General features: G+C 45.3%; 1 protein-coding gene across 2 annotated transcripts in view; it reads left to right on the top strand.

Moving 5' to 3' along the window:
- LOC134530908 (uncharacterized) overlaps nucleotides 1-19,962 on the top strand; it is a 35,067-nt gene extending 15,105 nt beyond the window's left edge. The window contains exons 5-7 of one of the 2 annotated variants that reach the window (XM_063366215.1): nucleotides 14,914-15,013; nucleotides 17,886-18,050; nucleotides 19,639-19,962. In XM_063366215.1, the coding sequence (XP_063222285.1) occupies nucleotides 14,914-15,013; nucleotides 17,886-18,050; nucleotides 19,639-19,743 (370 nt within the window). In that variant the 3' untranslated portion in view covers nucleotides 19,744-19,962. The remainder of the gene's footprint in view (nucleotides 1-14,913; nucleotides 15,014-17,885; nucleotides 18,051-19,638) is intronic. The other variant, XM_063366224.1, reaches the window with a different exon arrangement.
- Nucleotides 19,963-21,901: the final 1,939 nt, after the last annotated feature.

Genomic DNA, 21,901 nt, shown 5'->3' with positions numbered 1-21,901 from the left:
ATGTGAAGCTCAACTGTCATGTGAGCGCGTACTACTTCTCCGTTAGCTACACAAATAATGACGTCAGGGCACGTAGTCACACGGCTCCGCAATGCAGGAAATTTATTACATAAGGAATCAAAAAAATCAGCACTCAACAAAGAACGAGTGGCTCCGGAATCCACTAAAGCCGGGACAATATCACTAAACCAATTAACATGAACAAAATTGTAAAATTTATGAAAGGCGGCTTTTCTCTGACGACGATCGCGGCGACCGCTCATACGCCCGATCGGGGCCCGTTTCCCGGACACTGATCCCTATAGTGCCCTGCGCGGTTGCACCTAAAGCATTTGCGTAAATCACGGCTCACAGCGGGCTGCGTGCACTCAGACACCGCGTGACCGAACTTTCCGCAGTTGGCACACCTAGACCGGCTGGCCTTAAGGCCGGGCGCATTAGTGGGAGGGGGGCGCCTGTCGGTAGCGCGGTCGGAGCCGACAAGGGGCTCGGTTACACTAGCCGCACAATCAACGAGCTGCGGCGCGCGCGTAGCACGAGCAGACTGAGAATAAACATTCACAGCAGGCTGAAATTCTACGTTTTTAGGCTTATAAAACCGCGATGTAGATGAAATGGGGAATTCCTCCTTATATTTTCTAACAGCGAGCAAGCGATTCTCCACTTCAGAGCTCCACTTGCGTAAAGCATTCAAAGTAGTGGGAGGACTAAGCATGGCGCTATGTTGAAGCACAAGCGGAGAGACATTCCCTAATATAGTTTGTACTAACTCAGTTTCTGTGAGGTTTAAATTAAGAACGGCCGCATAATTGGCCACGGAATTAATGAACTGAAGAGTGGGCTCGTTAGGCAATTGAAACCTAAATACTAAGTCCCGTTTACAGCTCTCAAGCACACGTGGAGGACAGGCAAATTGCAAAACTGAGCTTTTGAACTGAGCAAAAGAAAGATTCTGAGTAATTGCGTCAGTAAGTAATTGCAAAAATGCGGCTCCACAGAGACTCAGCAGGGCCTTTAACAATTCTGCCTCACTAACTAATTTCAGCCCTTCAAGACGTGATGCCGCACTTAAAAAATCCAAAACAGCTCGTGGCTCGCAGCTATCAAGCCGAGGAAGAAGCTTAAGGTTAGAAAAAAATATTTTTGTGTTAAATTTTGAGTTCAAGGCGGGGCCAGAAGGGGGGTGGGAACTGCCGAGACGGTACCTCATCAGCTGATTCCCAGGAGTTACGAACATGCTGGACGAGTAGGCTCCTCAAAACAGCAACAGTAGCGCCCTCCTCGAAGGAAACGCCCTCCTCGGAGAGGATTTGAACCAGCTTGTCACGGCGTAGACGATACACCCATCCCGTGACCGGTGACCCCATGGTGCATGCAAGACAAAAGAGAAAAACAAACGCTTTAATAGTCAACATAACACAGCAGAGTTGCGCAGTTGAAGGCTTCCATGAGCTTCATGGGACAGTGTAAACAGGTGAAGTACATTCACGTGAACCTTCAACTGCGTGTAACACTATCCTAAAAATACTGAATAAATTATGCTGAATAAAAGGTTTTCAAAGAGGTAATATAACAATTATAGCCAAGGATGGATGCAAAGGTTAAATTAGCAAGAATGAATTTACATACATGTCGTTTAATCCTGGGCAAAAGCCTCACGTAAAACATTCTTTCACATACAAGAGTAATACTGGGTTTTTAATAATACTGATAGCAAGAAAAATTAGCGGTACAAATGCCACGGCACGTGAACACATATCCATGTTTTCTTTAGGATTAAATACTTAATACATAATAGAAACTTGATAGATACTTGATGGATAGAAATATTACAATTAAGTATTAACGCTTACACAATGTCGTGAACACAGACATGCCTCATTAGAGAATACAAAAAAACGTCAAATGAACATGCAGGCGACCGCGGCCTAACCTACACTAGGCGGTATAAGCTTACTGTAAAGCATGATAAAGCATGATATAAAAGGAAAATTCACAAATTAATACATTACATACATTACGTAAAAACAAGTCCTAACGAAGACTGTAGACCAGACGGGGAGAGACGTCAAACAAACTATGCATGGTACTAATACAAAAAAATGATCAAAGAAAGCAATAAATGCCAAATAGAATTTAGACGGTGACGGCCGAAATGGAATTTATAGTAGAGCTATTACCAAGTACCGTTTACATTACTGTAAGGGTCACCACCTTACAACACTTACGTGCATTCTCCCCGCTGTCACACACTCTCTCTAAAGCAAGTATCAGACTACATGCTTAATTCACGACCAGCACCGACTGACTGCTAACGAACAAGAAGAGCCTTCAAGGCATTACACCTAGTTTTAATTAAGCAAGAGGGCGCCACGCGCATGCGCGGACACCTCACGAGGGGAAGACAAAACACAGCACTGGACGCAGAGAGGGGGGGGGGAAGGTAGGAAGGGAAGGAGCGCCGAAGTCCGCCGCGCGGCGCGAAGTTCAAGTGACGCGCACCGACCACTTCAGTGTAATGTCGCCCTACCCGTCCCTGCTACTATGTTGCCATCGCTGAGGGCGCCAACTAGCCTAAGTTTAGACCCTGCGGGCCAGTTCACAGGTAGAGCGGAGATCCTCGGGGTCGTGAAGTCGCCACGTGGCTGGCAGGGAGCTGGATCGGTAGAGGTGGTGGCCCGGTGCAGGCAGAGCTGCTCAATTACCGGCAGAACTGTGTAATAGGTGGGGCCTATTAGGGATTGATGGAAGACCAGAGCCTGGCTAGGACTGCGGATTACGTGATTGGAGCAGTTGGGTAATCAAGGTAAAAGGTTTCAGGTACACAGACATTTTATTCAAATTCAATATTAATTCAAAATTAATATTGAAGTTGTTCATGCTTTTTGTATTCAACATTGTCAGAAATGTTGACGTTATATTAATTTTGAATTAATATTGAATTTGAATAAAATGTCTGTGTACCTGAAACCTTTCACCTTGATTACCCAACTGCTCCAATCACATAATCCGCAGTCCTAGCCAGGCTCTGGTCTTCCTTCAATCCCTAATAGGCCCCCACCTATTACAACTGTTCACTTGCGAAGCGCGACACGCAACTTGCCTGGTCCAGGTCTGAAGCTCGACTTCCGCGTTCCGCATCGCTGTGCGTCACCCGGAGCCGGAAACCCGCAAAAACGTCCCAAGCACGGCAGGACTCCTCAAGCCGCGAACTACACCCCCACCCTGGTGAGGCGACGAGGGGACATAACGACCTGTGCGAGCGAAGGGAGCATTTGGGACGACGTCAAATGCCCCCCCTTCACTGAGGCCGTTATGCCCCTCGAAGCCCCATGTTACACGCATTGCCTCAGGGCCTGTTCCCCACCAATGTTCGGAATGTATCTAGAGGGTTCTGTGCTCGGGGTTTGGCTGGCAATGATGGGAAGAATGGAATGGGCATCCAAAGGGAGGAGGGTCATTACATGAAGGAGGGGTGCATGGGGGTGTGGCACTCGGTTGGTCTCCTCATGTGGGTGCTCCCACTCGTAGTCCACCAGGTGTCGTGGGGCTAAACGGGCTCGTTTAGAGTGCCTCAGTCCCTCGTGTCGGGCTTCCCTTGGGATGCTGGACTCCCCTTGACTCTCCCGTTGCGGCTCGTCTTCATCCCTGTCTCCCGTTAAGCTGCTGGGTGTAACTGCCGTTGCCCTGGGGCATTTCTCGCAGCCATGTTCCACAAAGACTTGCCATGTGTTGCATGGACGCTCTTCCTGAGATTGTCCGGCTTCGGATTGCTCTGGCTCCTCCATGTTCATCGTGAACATTTAACTGCCATGGCTCGCGTCCAATGGCCAGCGCGGTTGATCCCAGCCGGGCCATCCTGGCGAACTGGAGTCATCGTCTATTCCATCAGGGAATGTGATCTGCGGATCCGACACGGGGTTGAGCAGGATTGGGTCGTCCCCATCGTAAAGTTCTATGGATAATCCCTCTGGGTCCAGCCGATCCATCAGGCTCTCAAGCTCGCGCAAAGTTGCGCCGCTCGAACGGGACATGGGATGAGCGGTAGATGGGTGTTGGTCTAATGGAGATGTGGTACGAGTGGTGGTTAAGTGTTGAGCTGATGGGGATGTGGACAAAGGGTGGTTAAGTGTTGATCTGATGGTGATGTGGGACGAATGGTTGTTGGGTTTTGGTCTGGTGGGGATGTGGGACAAGAAGCGTTAGGGTGTTGAGCTGCTGGGGACATGGGGTGAGCAGTGGTTGTATGTTGGTCATTTCCACTGTCCCTGTCCCCCGCTGGGACAGTTGGGGCGCCGGTGGATGGGACGAGACACAAATCATCCCGGTGGATCTGTCGACCTACAATTCGGGAGTCGGATCAAGTAAGAAGTTGGCCCTAGATGTCGCAGTACCTTCTGTGGGGCGGCCCATTTGGGGCTCAGACCTGTGCAGTAGCGCTTGCTGCTAGACGACAGGTGGTGACACCGAGCATACACCATTTGCCCGGGCTCCAATGGTGTCGGTGTATTTGGTGTTTGTGGAGTGTGCGTGGCTAGGAATCGAGCCTGATGTTGCCGTGCCTCTTCTCTGAAGTCAATGACAGGGAGACAGGTGACAACTCCTGCTGCTTCTGCGACCCGGAGCTCCCCTGGTAGGGCGAGATTCTGCCCATGAAGCAGTTCAGCAGGGGTGTGGCCTGTGACCACATTGGTCCACCGCCGCAGGCAATAGAGCAGCTTGGGCAGCTGGAGGTCCCATTTGGAATGGTCTTCCCCCAGACGGAGGTACAACTGGATTTTTATGTCCTGGTTGCGACGCTCTGTCGGGTTCGCCCTGGGGTGGTAAGTCGGGGTAGTGTGGTGCTCTACATCCCACCTGCGGCAGTCGGCCTTCCTCCGCCGCCTGCGAACTGTCTCCCATTGTCCGTATGTAACACTCTCGGATACCCATAATGGGGGAAGACCTCATTGTCCAGTAGGACTGCTACTGTCCCTGCTCGTACGTTGAATACGGCGAACGCCTCCGACCAACATGTGAACACATCCGTGACCACGACGATGAACCGCGTGTCCCACGACGTTCGAGGGTAGGGGCCCATGACGTCGAGGGCTACAGTGTGGAATAGTTCCTCTGGCCGCCTGGGGCGCTGTTGCTCAATCCAATCAGCCCGGCAGGCCTTGCGCTGCTGGCAGAGCTGGCAGTTGCGCACGTATTCCCGGACATCCTGTGCTATGCCCGGCCAATGGAACAGCTTCCTGATCTCCCGTTGGGTCTGATCTGATCCCGGGTGGCCTGCTAGGTCATGGTTGTGGAAATACTGCAGCACCAGCTGTCGTGCAGTGGGGGGTACATAGGTCTGCCAGGTGTCCATGTCACCCGGCACCCTGCTTTGCAGGACCCCGTCCAGGTTGCGCTGGTGTGGGAGGGCACGTTCACCGCATATTGCCAGGTAGTGCTGCGTGTCTGGGTCATTCTGCTGGGCCAGTTTCATGTGATCTACCAGAGTGGCCAGGGTTGACGATGCCTCTGCTTGGACCGTGGTATACGGTCGTCCGACGACGTAGAGTGCCGCTGGAGGTGATGCTGCTAGACCGGTAGCTGGCTGGTGGGACGGTGGCATCAGGTCATCCCACCCTTGAGTGTCTTGGAAAATGGTATCGGGATCTGGGTGACGGGACAGCTCATCTGCCAGCTGGTTCTCTCGCCCAGGGATGTGTTTGACATGGAATGTGAAGACCTGGAGCATTAGTGCCCAGCTGGTGAACTTCGATTTTCGTCCCTGGGCGGAGTCCAGCCACCATAGACACTGACTATCTGTGTGCAGGGTGAATGGTCTCCTCTCAAGGTGGTGTCGGTAGCGTTTGAGGGCCCACACCACTGCGAGACACTCCGGCTTGTTCGAGTTATAGCGTCGTTCTGCGGGGCCGAACTTGGCACTTGCATACTCTGCTACCCACCGCACGCCATCATCACCCACCTGAAAGAGAACTGCGCCTATACCGTCCTGGCTGGCATCTGTCTGGACAAAGATGGGCTCATCTGGGGCCAGGCGTGACAGGTTGTGGTACTCGCGGAACTGTTGCTTCACTTGGATGAGTGATTGGTCCGTGGCTTCGGTCCATCGGAACTTAGTTTTCGAGGAGAGAAGGTCCGTTATGGGTGCGGTGATTGTGGCAAAATTGGGAATGAATGAATATAACCAGTTTAACAGCCCCATTAGCTTCTGGAGCTGCTTCCTACTGCGGGGTGCCTGTTTCCTGTCAATGAGGCATAGCTGTTCGGGGATGGGGCGGCATCCATTGGCACTGACGATGTGCCCCAAGAACTCTAGCTCACGGGCGCCGATGTGACACTTAAATGGTGCGCATGTGAGTCCGTGTGTGGCGAGTCATTCAAGGACCAGCGCGAGATGGTGGTCATGGTCCTCCCACATCCGAAATAGGTCCAGGACTGTCTCTAACAATATATGGTCTATGGTACTCAGGGAGAACAATGGGGTGGAGAACATCTAGGCAGGGGGTTCGGCCCGGGAAGGGGGTGGAGTGTGTCTCAGCCCATATACAGTTCGGCGGCCCCTGGTCCCCACATGGATCCTCCCTGCGCCGACCTCTACAGTAGCATCCTCTTGCACCAGCCAGGGTAGCCCCAGGATAAAGTTATCGCGAAGGTCCCACATAACCAGGGCACTGGTCCAGCTCACAATGTCTCAAACGCCAATCCTTACTTGGGCACGCCCAGTCGTTAGTGTGCTAGTCCCAGTAGTGGCCAGCTAGATGGTGTCGACCTCCGGCACCAGGTCCCCCTCAGGAATGAGGTGGGCCACAACATAAGTGTGTGTGGCTGTGGTGTCCACTAGCACGGCTATGGACTGCTCATTCAGCTCCACTGGGATCCAGATCAGCACCGCGGCCTCTGGCCCCACTCGGCCCAGGTGGGTTTTGGCCCGACTCAGGCCTGCATTTGTGGGTGGGGCCGGCGTCGATGCCTGGTGGGCGGCGTCGCTCGCCAGCGACCTGGGGCGGGCCCCGAACGGATGAGGCGGGCTGTCCCCACTGGAGCTAGGTGGATGAGACGGCAGCTGGACGAGCTTCTTGGAGGGAGGCATTGTTCCCCGATGTCCTTGAACGTGGTGAGCTTGGGTGGGGCGTCACTGCAGCCTGGTGGCCGTGGTGGCGCACGCGTGTGCGGAGCTGGACGAAGGGTAGGGGGCGGTGGCCAGCAATGTCACTGCTCCCTAGACAGATTTTCCCGGAGGTGCGGCCTCCCCCCTCGCACCTGCCAGATAGCCTCGCGTGTCGGGTACACATTGTGCCAGCGGTTTTCCGCCGTGGGGCAGTAGCGACAGCGAGGCGGGCGACTGTCTTGGGCACCCTGTGGTCCGCTGTGGTGCTCCTCGCGGTTCAGTTGTTGCGCAGCCAGGCTGGGCAGGCTGGTTTGTGACGCTCCCCCCCTCCCCAGGGGTGGAGTGTTAGGCCAGTAGTTATCTCTCGGAGGCGGCTGTTCTATGTACGGAACGACTGCTTGCGCGTCCTCTGCTTGCACCGCCTCCTGAGTTTGCGGGGTTGGGCGCAGCATCGCGATGCCTTTGGTACGTCGGTGCGCCTTCAGATCGTGTTCTATGTCCCTGGCTCGGGCGAGGAAGTTTTCAAGTCTGTGTGCAACTACCCTGCGCAAGAATGGGCGTAGTTGTGGAGACACCAACTCTACGATGAAAGGGAGCACGTCATTGGCACGGCCTGAGTGAAAGCCGGCGGTAAAGCCAGAGTTTGCCATAAACAAACGCCTCCACGCTCTCCCCACTCTCTTGCGCGCGGCTGAACAGTTCACTGCGGCATTTAATCTGGGTGCGCGCATCGTTGAACCGAGCCTCCAACCGGCGTGAGAAGTCTTCCCAGCCCACATCGTTTCCTTCTGCCTGATACCATTAAGTGCGCGCTTCCCCTCGCAGCTGTCTGCTAACCCGCCTAGCCCAGTTTTCAGGCACTGTGTTGTGCCGGGTTAGTTTCTCTTCACAGGCACTAAGGAATAAACGCGGGTCGTCGTGGGCATGGCTCGTGAACTCTGGGAGAGTGACAGGTCCGATATGGTGGCAGTGAACTAAGGCCAGGGAGCCACTCTGTCGCCTATGTGCGCGTCCTTCGCACTCGACACATAGGTAAAGTCCGTCGCGGAAGTTTACAAACTCGAGTGCGTCCGTGCATGCATGGTGCCTGATAGTCCCACACTGTTGACAATGTGCTACTTCATCATGGCGGCCCAGACACCTGTTCGCGGCGCACAGAGGGCCTGTCGGGGCTTGGAGAAACTGACAAGTGCAGCACATATGAGGGTACTCACCAGCGCAGCTGTTGTTGGTGTATGGTTTTCCGCAGTGGTCGCAGGACTCCTCCATGGCGATGGTTACATCAACTCCCTCGTACAAAGCATGGTTCGCGACTGTCAGACCCGGACGACGGGTCGCAGTGTCGGTAGTGGGCCCGGACAGATCTGGGAGGGTGCTCCCTTCGCTATCGTCCGAGCGGTCTTGTCCGCACGTCCTCACCTCGCGGATGTTTGCGCGGTCGCGGTCGGTGGTGGAAAGTGTTTCCTCGGTGATCCTCGGGCGTTCTCGCGCATGCTCGGCGCGCGGGTGGAGGGGTGGTGTCCTGGAGCCTGCGCACTGCTGAGGTGGGGGGTGCCGTGACCTTATTTCTCTGGCGGGTCCAGTTACCCAGCGCCTGCCTGTCTAGTGCCACGCGCCTGAAGCCCTTTGTTCCTACAACTGCGAGTTATCTCGTTTTCGCCCGTGTTTTTCACTGGTTTGCGCTGTATGTCTCTAACAAGCTGAATTTTTATCAGATTTACCTGAAATTTGGTAGCCACACAAGCTGGGCACCATTTGTCGCCCTACCGGTCCCTGCTACGATGTTGCCATCGCTGAGGGCGCCAACTAGCCTAATTTTAGACCCTGCGGGCCAGTTCACAGGTAGAGCAGAAATCCTTGGGGTCGTGACATCTCCACGTGGCTGGCAGGGAGCTGGATCGGCAGAGATGGTGGCCCGGTGCTAAATTACCGGCGGAACTGTTCACTAGCGAGGCGCGACACACAACTTGCCTGGTCCAGGTCTGAAGCTCAACTGCCGCAATCCGCATCGCTGCGCGTCACCCGGAGCCGGCTTTCCGCAAAAATGTCCCAAGCGCGGCAGGACTCCTCAAGCCGCAAACTACACCCCCACCCTGGTGAGGCGACGATGGGACATAATGACCTGTGCAAGCGAAGGGAGCACTTGGGACGATGTCAGTACTTATCAGCATACAATTGCTCTACACAGTTTGATGCCCCATAGCCTCACCAGCGTTCCAGACTCTGCTACTGACCTGTATAACATGTGTACCATACCAATAACGGATGTTAACTCTGTTATTACTGTATTTCATGTGTAGTTCAATAGCTACAAAGGGAACGTGTGATGTAAATTAGAGACTTTCCGCCTTCTCCTTGTACGGTCCCATTAAGGGATCCAAGGAGCACTACTTTACTCGTTAGGACGCTCTAGTGTGTACCACTTTGGCATTGCAGAGTGTGTATCCAGAGGCCTTTGTACCTTACAGCTTGTCCAGAGTGACCTGAGTGAGAATGGTTGAACTTTACTCCGGATAATCTACACAAATTGAAGCAGCTGTGCTACACCCAAAACTATAAAACATTTCAAAAGTTGTAAAGCAGTTTATTTCATTTCAAATAACATCGCAATGCATAGTCAACAAGATAAGAATGATTGCTGTATCTTAGCAGGCCTGATATGGAAAGGTACTGATTTCACCCCCAACGACGTTAGTAAGAAATCATTCAAAATCTTAGTTACACAGTTAATTAGCGATAAGTGCGACATTATCAGAACACACATTCCCGTAACCCCTGTTAGAAAGTTTTTTTTTTTTTTTTTTTCACGGAGCGCAATTAATGGCTCACTGTTCACAGATGACAGTCACTATCAACACCTCTTCCCGTCCAAGCTATCTCTCACTTAAACACACCTCCCAACCTCCGCCCCCCTTGGCGCGGAAGCACATGTGACCATATTTCTGTAACGACACGTAATAAAATAGTTCTAGCACATGCTCTAAGTTACCTACCTAATATTAAGGAAGCGATCAGTTTTATTACTTCTGTCGGTCCGCAAGATCTAACTTATTCCGTTATCAAATTCCATGATTTACCCCTCATTTTAGAGCTTATCGTGCCGGCTAATGACGAAAAATAGACCCACAGTCTAAATATGTACGGCTTCTCTTAAATTTGAGATTTAAAATCATTCAAGAAGATGTCTTTTAAAGGTTGCGTCGATTTTCGATACTGAATGAGATTCGATAAATATCGAATCGGATATCCTTTTGTAAACAGGGGGGGGGGGGGGGACACTTCATAGGGTATAGCAAACGCATTTTTCTAGTTGCTATACAGCTTTATCCAACATCTGAGCATAAAAATTATAATCAAAATACCACGTTGATTAAATAATTATTACATTTGTTTTAACATTTTATCAAATTTATGGCATAAATTGATATTGTTGAAAAGAAAATAATATATTTACTTAAAAGAAAATAAACGAGTTTTCGTTGGCACGTTGAACCACTTGTTTATCCTTTATCCATCAACACCATAATTAATGGCGTCGGTCGGCGTTGAATTAAGCGATATTAGGTTAATAAAAAATTTCTAAGGAAATTTTGTTTCAATCATGTTGAATTAGTAATCTCGTTAAAAATTATCAATGATTTCATGAACTGCTTTATAAATCACTGTTATGAAACATGCCTGATTCAGCTAAGTGTTGTGTTAACTACTGCTACAACAAGAGAAGAGATAATAATAATTAACTTTACTTTAAGTTTCCGCTTGACGAAACTAGGTATGTGTAAATTATTAAAACGAAACAAAATAAAAGTTTTGTGTAATTAAAATAGTGATGAGCATTTTGTTTTCATGCCCTACAGAATTTCCTCTTTTTAGGTAGTGTGTAGTCGCACATTGAGGACAAGCACACAATACATAAATACTTAGGTACTGTTCTAAATGTCAATGAGTCTCAAATTCTGCTCAAACTTGCTGCTTATGTACTTTAATTAGTCTAAATGTTTTGTATGAATTTTATTTTTAGGTTGAGAGGGAGGTGTGGGTAAAAATTTCGTATTGCGTATTCAAGTCTATCCCTTGATACTAATAAATGGCATGATCCTGAATACATTGATCCTGTGGTAATGATGCTTGCTGTTTTAACATTAATTAAAACAGCAAGCATCATGTGCCACCGGATAAATCATACATGATCATGCCAACAGGATCAAGGGATAAACTTGGATACGTGATACGGAACAATTACCGAGGTGAGGGTTGCGAAAAAATGAAGTGTCTTAAATTTTTATGTTGAAATTAAGGTTTTTTTCCCTTAACAATTTATTGCTACACACGTGTCTTCAAGAAGTGAAGATACGATAAAGATTTGTACTTTCACCTAATCCATAAAGAATTAGATGCCATTGGTAACAGCTTCATTTCAGTTATTGTGGAAAAATTGTACATCATAGGCAGTTAAATTTGCCAGAAATACACATTGCCTGTGTTAATGATTATATACTTCTGCACGTTTTTTTATGCATTTTGTTTGCGATTTGTAATGCAATTCGGTAGGTACCTACGAAAATCCTAACCTTAACTTCAATCAACGTGATTCTACTAGAACAGAAAATATTTCTTGGACATAAAAAAGGCAGCAATTTATTATAATCCGAAAATGTGTTACATGTTATGCATTTTAACAAATGTTATGCTACGTAAAGAAATTTTTTTTAACCGAAATGAGGTTAAGTTAAACACTGTCCCGAAGGTAAGAAATTTACTTATTGTTTTAAAAATATTACTCTCCTAAATCATTATATGTTACGTTTACCGATATTTAATTAAATGATTTGCTTATAAGGGGAAAAAGAAAACGAAACAAGTCACAAGCTGGCCAACATTCAGTTGAAGCTGCAAATTTCCCTACTATTCAAATTAGTGTTTTAAGCATATTAACTGCAAATTGTACTTTCTAGGATCAATGTTGTATTTAAATTAAAATTTACTTAAAATTTGAAACGTAAGTCTTACTCCAGAAGGTACTTTATCTCGGTTTTAAGCCATTGCAACTTCGTTTTAATGTTTGTCAAGTTTGCGTTTTTGTATAGCAACTAGCGCATTTCTGAATAAAAAAAACGTAGAACTGCAATAGCATTGAGTGTCCACTCTGTACTAGTACTTTATTTACTCTATGTTTGAAATATCAGCATTTACATATTTCTTTTTTTGAATTGCACTTTCGTAATAATAAACAAAACTTATGATAAAAAAATCTTGGGAGATCCTTCAACAAAATAAAAAATTCCACCGAAAAACCACTTAACCAAAACTACTGACATGTCAGACTTTTCTTATAAGTACTTTAGAATTTACTTTTGATATTTTGTATCACAAACATAACCTACTGCCGTCGCCCGGGTTCTCGTGTTCGAGATCCGGCGTAGTTCCTAGCAGGAAGGCTGGTTTTCTACGTGAAACGTGTCCGGGAGGGCGCCAGGCTAACTCGGTGGTTAACCACGAGGTGGGTCGGTGGGTACGTATGCCCCTGCGTGAAACACTAGGAACGGCGGCGGTGGTCGTGGTGTTAGGGATCCCTAATTACTGATGCACTACTGGCCCTACACAGCATAGCACGCTGATCCCTAACTGGATTGGGGAGGTTCACAAATAACGTACACGAGTCTGGTTTGCACTGTCGTCTACACGTCTTGCACGGAGCGTGCGGATTGGATGTTTAATTAACGTTGGCAATTACACTTGCAGTTACAGTTACAATTACACTATTTTCCCTACACAAATTACACAATGTTTACACTGGGCGCTCTGACGCGCCGTCACAAAGGTTAAGCCCTCACGCCAGTCGAGGTTGAGGGGGAGAGTTCGATTGGAGTCGGCCAATCCCGTAAATTGCAAACGGCGACGCTCAGGCCCACCTGAGTGGACCGCGGCTCGCTATGAAATTAGTTAAAAGTCTTTAACTAGATGTGGCCAGTGCCTGTGCACTTCTGCAATTAACCAAATGTCTGTTATTGCGGGAGTCGGCCCGTGCCGTATACTGCACTGCCCCGCGTAATGTGTTGTGCGGGGAGTTTTACGTTTAAGCGGCTGGGATAGGCCCTACACCGTAAAAGGACCGGGCGCACACGGGGAGTTAATAACGAAAAGGTTTGGAGAGTGACTACAATTACCAGAATGAAATCAGTGTAGACAATGGTTGAAGGCTCCCCGTGGGATGCACGTCCGTCCTGGTCCGTGAGTCGCTCTGTACTGGCGTCTGGCCCTGGCGCGAGGGGAAGGGAGAGCATCCTCTCGCACCATGTTTTCTAAAGTTCCGTTATTCATAAAATATTATATTAACAAAAGATTGTAAGTGGCTCGAAATTCACACATTAAAAATTAACAATTAACCTAATGTATATATACCTTTTGGAAATTGGATTTAACAAGTTTACATTAATTAAATTTGAATAATCTGAGTCACACTGGAGACTGTTCGTCGCTTGATGACTGCTTCAGTGGCAAATGATGCATGAAAATTTGGGGCGGTTTACATTAAGTCACACACTACTTTATTTAAATTAGGCTGAAGGCCACAAGGGGAGCACTCACAATTGTATTAATAAAAAACCACAAGTGAGTGACCTGGACACTCCTATGCCGCACTTCCTTTGCACGGGGTTGTTAATTAAAAGTGATGTGATCATTAATGTATGTTGAATTTACAATGTACTGGAATCGCGTTGTCTGGTCGATTAAGGCATGGGCTTTAATTCTACCTTTGCTCCGCGGTGCTCGCCTGACTCGGGTGGGCCATGGCTAGGGGCGCGTTCCGTTAGCGGGGTTGGATACTGGCGGTTGCAGGTCGGGCTTTAGGGTGGCATTCGGACGTTAGGGTGACCGTACGACGTCACTACAAACATAACCTTTTACATTTACTTCTCATAGCATCAGTTAGAAATGAAGAACATATAACCAAAAAGTGAAAATTATCATATCATCACTTCCAACATTGTATTTAAAGAGGTTTTGTAAACACGTATATTATTGGTATGTTTGAATATAATACTTCTGTAAAAAAATGTGTAAGAGCTATTTGTACTGATGTGTTCAATTACATGTCTTCTTTTGTACCTACACCCGTTTACTTTTTTCTATTCTTCTTCAAAATGTCATTTCTCCCAAATTTTTAAAGAATCCTGGAATGCCACACAAAAATATTTCGTGCGCACTGCGGAATTCCGCACGGGTAGACTAGTACACAAATATTAAGCTATAAAAATGTCGTGCAAAAAATTAATATAATAAAATACTCAAAAAATATTTGCACAACATACTAAATACAATATCAGTTACACTAATTTTTTTTTTTTTTGAGTGGTTAACGGCTTTCGCTCACAAAAAGAACTATATCATTTGAATCTTCATCATATCGTAGCAATCAAATCTCTTAATGTAAATTAACACCCACGCCTTACCCGGGACTCGAACCCAGAACCCCTCGCACCGTAAGCCGGTGTGCATCCGACTACGCTACGGAGGTCGGCTCAATTACACTAAACCTGAATGTTCTCCGACATTCTAGAATATTTTAGGTTTTACCATCGTAACAAATATTCCCTTTAGGCTGCTTTCCGAAATGTGGTCTGTTTTCATAAAAATAAATTATGAACTAAACATAATTGTTTCCATTTCTTCAAGGACAATTTGAAATTTGCACGATTTAGTCTATTGACTTACCAAAGCCATTGCTTATTCTGTTACAATCCACTATTGATGTACACTAAAGTGGGCAAGTAAACTATCGTGCTGAATGTGCATGTATGTTTCAGAAACACACTGGAGCTGGTGGAAAAGATGCTAGAAACGCCCAACCCAAAGGTGGCAACAGCAAAGACCGAGAGATCCCAGTTTATGGCCCAAGAGTCACAGGTGGTTTAAGTTTACATCGTTTTAAGCTATATTGTCACAACATACATTATATAACAGGTTGTGTGCAGTCATGGGCTTCTCTGGCATTTAAAATTTGGTGGCGAATCAAAGAAATTTATTTAAATGGTAGTACCTCCGTCGAGTTTCAGTTTGAACCACAATTTTTGTTGATGAGACAATCCATGGTAAATGCGCAAATTTTAAAAATAAAAAAGTAGTAAAACAGTTCATCTTAACTGTGTATTCCCCGCCAGCTTCAGTGCAGATCAATCACAGTTTGCTTTACACTGGCCTTTCCCTCGGACTTAAGTCACTTACAGCAGCTAAGCACGGTTTTAGAAGAAGATTTGAGCCGTTACACATAATTATTTTAAAAAAAGGTCAAGTTTTGTCGCAGCTATTCATTAAAAGAATTCTGTACTCAATTCGAAAACAGTCACACATGTACTGACAGGCACTACTGAATTGTCAGAATTAAATCACTTCACTTACCTACTTTGGAATACTGATTGTACCGGAGATTGTTGATCGATGGTCACTGGCTGCAGTAAGTCTGGCTGCTAACTCGTCCAGGTTGAGAAGGTCCAGCAGATCTTGGTGTGTGAGAAGTCATGCTGTTTCTTAAATATGTGTTTAGTCTTCATAGGGAGCTAAAACTCCGCTCAGCTCCGCGTGGAGAAGCAAACACCACAACCAAAAGGCGCACTAAGTTTTCAACATTCTTAAACATAGTCCTGACTTCTGGCAACATTTTTTTGTAATATATTACAAAAATCACTGACACATGAAACACCAAATCTTCTGCAGAAATATTTTCACCTCAACTAAAAATGATACATCTATTTCTGTATTATTTCGAAGTAGATTGATAAGGTTTTGTTCGTCCAAACTTGATAACAATGTATCTTTTAATTGCTGAAGGTGCAAGAGATCAAACTGAGCAAATGATTCTAAACCTTTCAGGGCTGCATCAATTATGGCAAAATATTATTTCCTGTAATAAGCATTGTGTCTTCAGGAACCCAATCTTCCCCCGATCCTGTGTACTTTCTTGGTATTCTCTTCATTCTTGTCAATGAAATGGGATTTAAATTAAATTATTCTATTTTTTCATTCACTTCTTGCATTATTTTCTTAAAACTTTCTTTGTTGCGAAGGTTGTCATTACTTTCTGCAACTATTGCAACACCCTTAATCAATCTTAATACACTTTGTTGCCGACTTTAAAATGACTTATTCGGAAACTCCAACATGCCAATTATTTTCTGCCCTAAAAATAGAACCAATAAGGTTGTGCCACATTCGAAGTGCGCCAACAGACCAGAAGCACTTGTAAGCTGCTTTTTGGTTTCGGAATTTTTTTTTTGTAATGTTTCTAGTAATATCATATTTATATACAATTTCTCGACTTTAGATACCTCTGTAAAACCATCTTGTAGAGCAGAGCGGTTTTAATTTACTGATATGACCTATTGGACCTTCATATATTTAGATTCAACAACAGGAATAAACCTTCCTTGTGCTTCAAATGACAGAAAAGAAGACACTTCGCAACTTTCCCTTATTACAAGATTCACACAATGAGCATCATAGTGAACTAACAGTGCTAATGGCTGCCTCGTTTTAATTACCGATTGCACTCCATTATATATACAGCTCATATTAGCAGCACCATCGTACGTCTGTCCCTGCAGCATACTGATGGGTAGATGTAGCCTAGTTAATACGTCCAACATAGCAGATGCTGTAGCCCTACCTGTTGTGTCTGCTGTGCTGGAAAGTCCTAGAACCTTTCATGTAGTTCAAGATCCGCATCTACCCAGAGAATGCAAATACTTGAATGCTGAACACCAGTTATATCACAGGTACCATTGCAGATAACGGAAAATATTGGACGATCTTGTGAACGAACACTGTTACATATACAACTAACAATTTTGTTTGCCATCATACTAAGCACTCATTCCGAATTTCTCCTGAAGTAAACTTATCTCTGTTTGTTCATCCACCCATTCAGAGCAGGAACGTTCTCTGATCGCAGATTCAATCAGCACTGTAGTTTCCACTGTCTGACTCATGGCACTTATTGCCAAGCCTTGCCTCCCTAAAAATCAAATAACAGCTAAATATTTTTTGAAGGTTTTCTTTAGCTATTTTCTGTTCTTGTTGTTTAGTGGAACTTAGTAGCATTTCGATAGACTGACTTAAATGACTATAACTTTAAAACAGCTTGTTTATGAGAATCTGATTTTTCGTGAGCATGGAATCTTTCCAGAGCTTTCTTCCAATTCTTGAAACCGTCCGTTGTGAAGGAATTCTCCATTTTTGTCACAATTATTTTGTCTGGATTTAAATTGCGATATTGATTGCAGTAGAAACAAGTAATACAGTTCACATTTTGTTCAATACTTAGCCATTTGAAATCTTTAAACCACGAAATCTGAAACTACAGGGTTCGTCCTTCAGGTTTTGAACAGGAAAGTTCTCTGGCAGGTGAAGTGGTTGATTTGGAAACATGTTCTTAACTGCATTCAGCATCACTAAAAGTAACACTATAACCAGCACTTCCAGGAACACACTGATCTGATGATCGTGCAATAGTTTTTCCTCACAGGAACAAACCACCGCACTTTGAGAATGACCACCTGTCCGAGAACAAGCTCCAAATTAAGGAAAAATTAAAAAATTGAATTAGAAGAGCGGTATACATCCCGAGATTCTACCACAGTTTAAATTTTGTATTTGAAAGTATATTAGGAGAGTCTATTAAAATCCTACAGAAAAACCAACTTATTATTATCGGTATTACCACCTCAAAAAAGTCTCCAAAACAATAGACTACTTGTTGAGAGGTGCCGGCATGTGCTTCCAGCCGGGCACGCAGCGCAGCGTGGCGGAGACACGGGCACAAGTGGCTCACCGACAGCGAGAGCTGCGAGAGATGCAGGACCGCCTGGTTCGCTTGTCGCAAGAGAAGGCTCGCATCCTTCTAGAGTTGCAGCAAGTCGCTGTGACCGCGGCCCAGTACCCGTCTCAGGTGAGGCTCCTCTCACACACGTTTCTCTGTAGCTATAACCGCGCAACTTATTGCGTTACCAAAGAACCCAGTTAGTTCCAATTCCTTGGAATAAACTAAATACCTATTTACTAATGACAAAATCAGTGCAGGAAACCATGTTCTGGTACATGGTACCAGGGAAACTATGAGTTTTATGTGGGAAGCAAAAACAATAAGGAACTCTTAAGTTTTCAAAAACCACAAGCAGAAAACAGTTTTATTGGAATAGTTGAACGCACAAAAATGTTAAAAATGTAGCATGAACCTATGAATAGAATTGCAAAAATTAAACAATAGCTTTCTCGCACAGCTGGGCTTGTAACCCTCTACAATTTCTATGTTACCAGCGCAATTCAACATATTCAAAAACATTAACTAACTCAAGCTGGTTGTGATTACAGGTGGGAAAAAAAACTTCAGTTTGAACTTAACAGTATGTAATCGCATAACATCGCGTATGTTACAAATGCTAAGCGACACAGTCCAACAAAGTGTAACAAACCAGAGCTCAGTAAAGCCAAATGTTAAAGAACTATATGAGGTGGTAGTACAACCAATGACTGAGCACAAGAATAAATACAAACTTTAAACAAGATGATACATACAATATTATTATTATAGAGGGATTACAAACATATAACAAAACAATATTATGTTGTTATAAAATTAAAGAGAGTATGTAGTGCACACACGTGTTTCACTTAAGGGCTAAGCAAAATAAAGCAATAGATCATGTTTGTTTTATTTAGCACAAAATGACAATCATGAATATGTGCTCTCAAACCCGTTAGGCCTGGACAATACTGGGTGTACCAGAGGACTCAGTCCAATGGGACGTAACCCCTTTAAAATGTAACAAAATGAAGGGCAACTCGCCAGAAGACATGCTGAGACTCGTTATGGCAAATATATAAAGGCTGTTAAAAACATGTATCACGACCCGCATGCACAAACTACGTTGAAACCAAACTAAATTTAGGAGGTGGTAGTACGAAACAATAATTGGAAAAAGGTAAAATATTAAGTTGCAATTGCATTAAATTTTCTGTATGACCACCACGTACCACACAAACTAGCGAACAGAAATTACATATGCAACAACCATGACTCACCTCAGTGGCAAACTATCCGGCATCTCACTACCAGTTCAGGTAATGACAGTAACGACAATAAGGCAGAGGCCCGGGGAAACGAGAAGCTTGTGTGAGCATGCGTGGCACTAGAAACGGGGCAAGTAGGGGAAGTAGAAGAGGTCGGTGAGGCACATCGAGGACAAGTCTCACTAACTTCGTCGTCTGCAGCCAGCGCAACAGGACCAATGATACCACGGTAATACACCAAGGCCCTTCTTGAAGCCGTCCTGTCCAGTGGTGCAACATGAAGCTTGAAATGGGCTGTGCACCTTCACACACCAGAAATTCTGGCTAGCAAATCACATCACTTCCGGTTGACATAGGTGTGTCTTCCAGGGTACTATCACGAGCACTTCAAAGACTGCCACTTTAAAAATTGACCAAAGAATGATTGATTCTACAGCCTGAACGACACCAGTGGCTCATGCTTGCAGCCCCAACATGCCAGCGAGCCAGCCCCACCTTCGACCGACCCTGGCAGTTCTCCGCGGGACAGCATGGACGGTACCGACGACGTGCATGCTGTGCACTCAGACTGAGTCGGCCAGCAGGACTTTCGGTGCGAGCAACCCGACTGCAAGACGTCCCCACTGAGGCACATCAGAGAGTCATCCCACAAACCAGTTGTCCCAAGGGGCCACGCTACCACGTATTGCAGCCTCGTCATGCAGGGGAAACACTCACCATCAACATATTCCATTGTGATGCTTTACTGAGGATTTGTACTGTTGCATGAATAAAATGTGGATTTCTATAAATACGTAATGTTTAGCTAACGTAAATGTACTTTATCGTGGCAGTGCGAGGAATACGGGGGACGTTGCTCAGTGGTGTGATCTCACTGATACAGAAAGTTGTCATACTCCTTGATCACATGAATAAACAATTAACAAGTACAGTTATGTCACTGGTCGATTGCCTTTCGGGCGACAATCGATTCGTTGGTGGTGGCATCTGTTCACCTCGCTGCACTATGTTGCACATGCATCGCACTGCACCCCTGATGGCATAAAGGCATAAGCGAGCAGATGGAGCACCTACAGGTGTTGCCAATGAGCTTCCTCTGTATGTATTTCCACGACAACGAATCACATGGTGTGTTAATGTTCCGCAAGAATGCTGTATTTAGTGGTTGTTCGTTCAAGCGTGGCGGCACTATTGGGGTAGTAACCACTATGCTCTAGAGTTTGCCATGCCTCAGCACCACATGTATGAGGGCTGTGTAAGAATACCAGAACAGCCATGTGCTCATTTAGTAGTTTACTGACCAGCATAGCTTCTCAGAGCTCCAACAGCCGGGGTTCTCAGTCGAGTATACACAATAAGTGACACATAAACATTAGTACATGGCGAAGCACTTTAGGATGACGAAACACAAATTACTTAACATTACAAAACACTAGTAAAACATATGGCCCAAGTCCAGAAACAGGTGCGCAGAAAACGGACGTCTGCTACGTCTCGTGGCAAATAGAGTTCAGTTCATTTACATATTAATTATCTTGGTGACGATGTTGCATAGTTGCATAGGACAGTAAGCATATTGATGGTTAAGCACAGGCGAAGGCTCCCACGATTATGTTCCTCATGTGACGCGGCCTATAGAAAGAATTACCGTATTGGTCCGAATATAAGGCGACCATTTTTACATAAACGAAAGATGCAAAAATTGGAAGTCGCCTTATTTTCGCACCCAAGACGTCAGAACCGCAAACATTAGTTCCAAGCTGAAAGCTACAGTAGAAACATTGTTTAACAAAACGTTCACAATTTTTTATATTAAAACTTTGTTACCTCACACGGGGAAAAACGATAAATCCACCTAATATTGCAGTAATTCACAATTGTTTGAAGTTGAAAATTAAAATATTTGTTCTTGAGTAAAAACGTGAATGTTGAAGCATCTCAAAATGGCAACCTTTTATTTCACAATTCATATTTGTACTTTGTGTACAATCGCGTGTTAACATTTACGGTAATTTATCTTCAGATTTTTAACGGAAATATTTGTACTAAAATATCAAAGTTATTTTCAGAACGATTTTTACGTTTACAAACATTTCGGATGTAATGTTTGGAAATTCACGGCTGCCAACTGTCTTTCCACAATATTTCTTTGTTGTAAAACGAACATTGCCGAACACGCACGAAGACGCCATATTAACAGGAATTTGGTACGTTGCTTCAAAAGCTATTTTAATAATACACTCTTTATTTATGTAAAAACCTTTCATAATTATAATAGATTATTCTTTCAAATTCATAGAACAGACTCTCTCTGTCAGAGAGTAATATGGACAAATATACGCGGTCACGTAACCGAGTTATTCATGGCCGTATGCTTCATCATGTCTGCTAGCCACTTGTTTTGTTCCGGCAAGATGCATTCTTTGTTTGCTTTTTTTACGTTTAACACACTACTAAATAGTAATACGCCTTGTTCTGTGGTAATACGTAGCTTAAGTCAAACGGAAAGTTAAATGCTGTATTTTAAGAGTGATTAATAGCCATTGTAAAAATTTTAAATTCGTAGATACAGTAAACTGTGAAAAATGAACAATCACACAATCACACATCGGTGGAACGGCGGGGAACGAGCTCTAGACAAATAAACAGCTCTGAAGATGACAATTATGCAGCTTCATTAGAGTAAACATACGAAAAAATTTCTAATGTAATACTTAAAAATGTAAATAT

The sequence above is a fragment of the Bacillus rossius genome, chromosome 1 (assembly GCF_032445375.1).
Source record: "Bacillus rossius redtenbacheri isolate Brsri chromosome 1, Brsri_v3, whole genome shotgun sequence".
NCBI classification, from domain to species: Eukaryota; Metazoa; Arthropoda; class Insecta; order Phasmatodea; family Bacillidae; genus Bacillus; species Bacillus rossius.
This window is presented reverse-complemented; position numbering and strand designations above follow the sequence as displayed.